Here is a 2,002-nt window from a genome sequence, read left to right as displayed (position 1 = left end):
AGTCCCAGCTACTTGGGAGGCTGAGGCAGGAGACTCGCTTGAGCCCAGGAGTTGGAGGTTACTGTGAGCGTGATGCCATGGCACTCTACCCAGGGGCATAGCTTGAGGCTCCGTCTCAAAAAATAAATAAATAAAAAAAAATAAAGACAGAGTTTCACTTTGTCGCCCTCAATAGAGTGCTGTGGCATCACAGCTCACAGGAACCTCCAGCACTTGGGCGTGGGTGATTCTCTTGCCTCAGCCTCCGGAGTAGCTGGGACTACAAGCATCCACCACAACGCCCGGCTATTTTTTCGTTGCAGTTTGGCTAGGGCCGGGTTTGAACCCGCCACCCTTAGTATATGGGGCCAGCACCCTACTCACTGAGCCACAGGCACTGCCCTGGAAAATCTTTCAAGGGCTACTGTTTTCCTTTTGAGCATTCTATTCCTAAAGGGAATTCTTTCCATGCTTGCATTGTTGAATTGAACCTTGAATGCCAGTCTGGCCTGGGGCAGATGCTGTTGTGGTTTTCTTCCTGCTGAGTGACAGTGTTTGTGCAACCTTGAGATTCAGGAAGGTATCTTATTTTGTGATGTGGTCTTTGTGCAGTGGGCTTCTTTAGGATCACCTGCCTCCATGTCTTTCAGAATCTTCCCTGGAAAAAGAGAGGGAGACTCCCAGTCCCATTGATCCCAACTGTGTGGAGGTGGATGTGAACTTCAATCCTGACCCTGCTGACCTGGTTCTCTCCAGTGTGCCAGGTGGAGAGCTTTTCAACCCTAGGAAGCACAAGTTTGCAGAGGAGGACCTGAAGCCCCAGCCCATGATCAAAAAGGCCAAGAAGGTCTTTGTTCCGGATGAGCAGAAGGTAACCTGGTATTCTATATAAGTAAAGGTACAACATTGGTTCAGGAGCTGAAGGACTAGGCCTCTTCACATTTGACCTTATCTGGAGAACCCTCCATCCCTGTGGACTCCATGTAGAAAGACATGAATTCTGGGCATAGAGCCTCATCCTGTAGGAATTTGGTAGAAATAAAGGGAGTCAGATGGCCAGGTATAATGGTTCACTCCTGTAATCCTAGCACTCTGGGAGGCCAAGGTGGGAGGTTCACTTGAGCTCAAGAGGTCAAGACCACCCTAAGCAAGAATAAGACCCTGTCTCTACTAAAAATAGAAAAACTAGCCAGGCATTGTGGCAGTGCTTGTAGTCCCAGTTACTTGGGAGGCTGAGGCAGGAGGCACTCTTCAAGTTTTCCAGAAACTTGAAGTTGCTGTGAGTTAGGCTGATGCCATGGCACTCTAGCCTATGCAGAGTGAGACTCTGTCTCAGGGGGAAAAAGGGGGAGTCAGGTGGCATTGTCCCCAGTGTGACTCCCTATAGCTTCTCTCTCCTGACCAGGCCATCAGCTATATTGATATTCCTGCTGCCATGGCTTTAGCCCAGCCAATCGGCAGGTGATCACTAGAACTGTGGTTGAACAAGTCCTCACTTTGAAGGACAGAAGAGTGCTTCTGTGTTGCCATCCCTAGGGATGAGCAAGCAGCTCTCAGGCTCATGGCTCTGTAAGAATTGGTTAGAAGAGGGAATGTTGCCGTTTTTCTATTCTACCCTATGAAAACCTTACAGGAAGGACTTTTCGTCGAAAGCTTTGGAGTCAAGCAGACCTGAGTCCAAACTCCATTTTGCTACCTCTGACCTAGCTGTGCTTCAGCTTCCTCATCTACAAAATGGGAGTAACTTAACCTATCTCTCAAGGAGATTTCTGAGAGTAATGATGATAACAATGGTAAACATTAGTGTAGAACTTACTCAGGCCAGGCACTGTTACAGCCACTTGGTATATATTAACTCATTTAATCTTCAGACAACGCTATGAAGTAGTTATAGTTGTTAGTTCTTGTTGTAAAGATAAAGGAACTGAAACATTAAGAATTAAGGCCTGGCTCGGCGCCTATAGCTCAACCGGCTAAGGCGCCAGCCACGTACACCTAAGGTGGCGGGTTTGAATCCCCAGCC

At 48.0% G+C, this 2,002-nt stretch overlaps 1 protein-coding gene across 2 annotated transcripts in view; it reads left to right on the top strand.

Annotated features, from left to right (window-relative positions):
- TEF (TEF, PAR bZIP transcription factor) overlaps positions 1–2,002 on the top strand; it is a 30,390-nt gene that overhangs the window by 23,860 nt on the left and 4,528 nt on the right. For both annotated transcript variants that reach the window (XM_012801214.1, XM_012801213.2), the window contains exon 3: positions 630–850. In XM_012801214.1, the coding sequence (XP_012656668.1) occupies positions 630–850 (221 nt within the window). The remainder of the gene's footprint in view (positions 1–629; positions 851–2,002) is intronic.

This window comes from Otolemur garnettii, unplaced genomic scaffold (genome assembly GCF_000181295.1).
Source record: "Otolemur garnettii isolate 467f Iridium unplaced genomic scaffold, OtoGar3 scaffold00007, whole genome shotgun sequence".
Taxonomy (NCBI): domain Eukaryota; kingdom Metazoa; phylum Chordata; class Mammalia; order Primates; family Galagidae; genus Otolemur; species Otolemur garnettii.
This window is presented reverse-complemented; position numbering and strand designations above follow the sequence as displayed.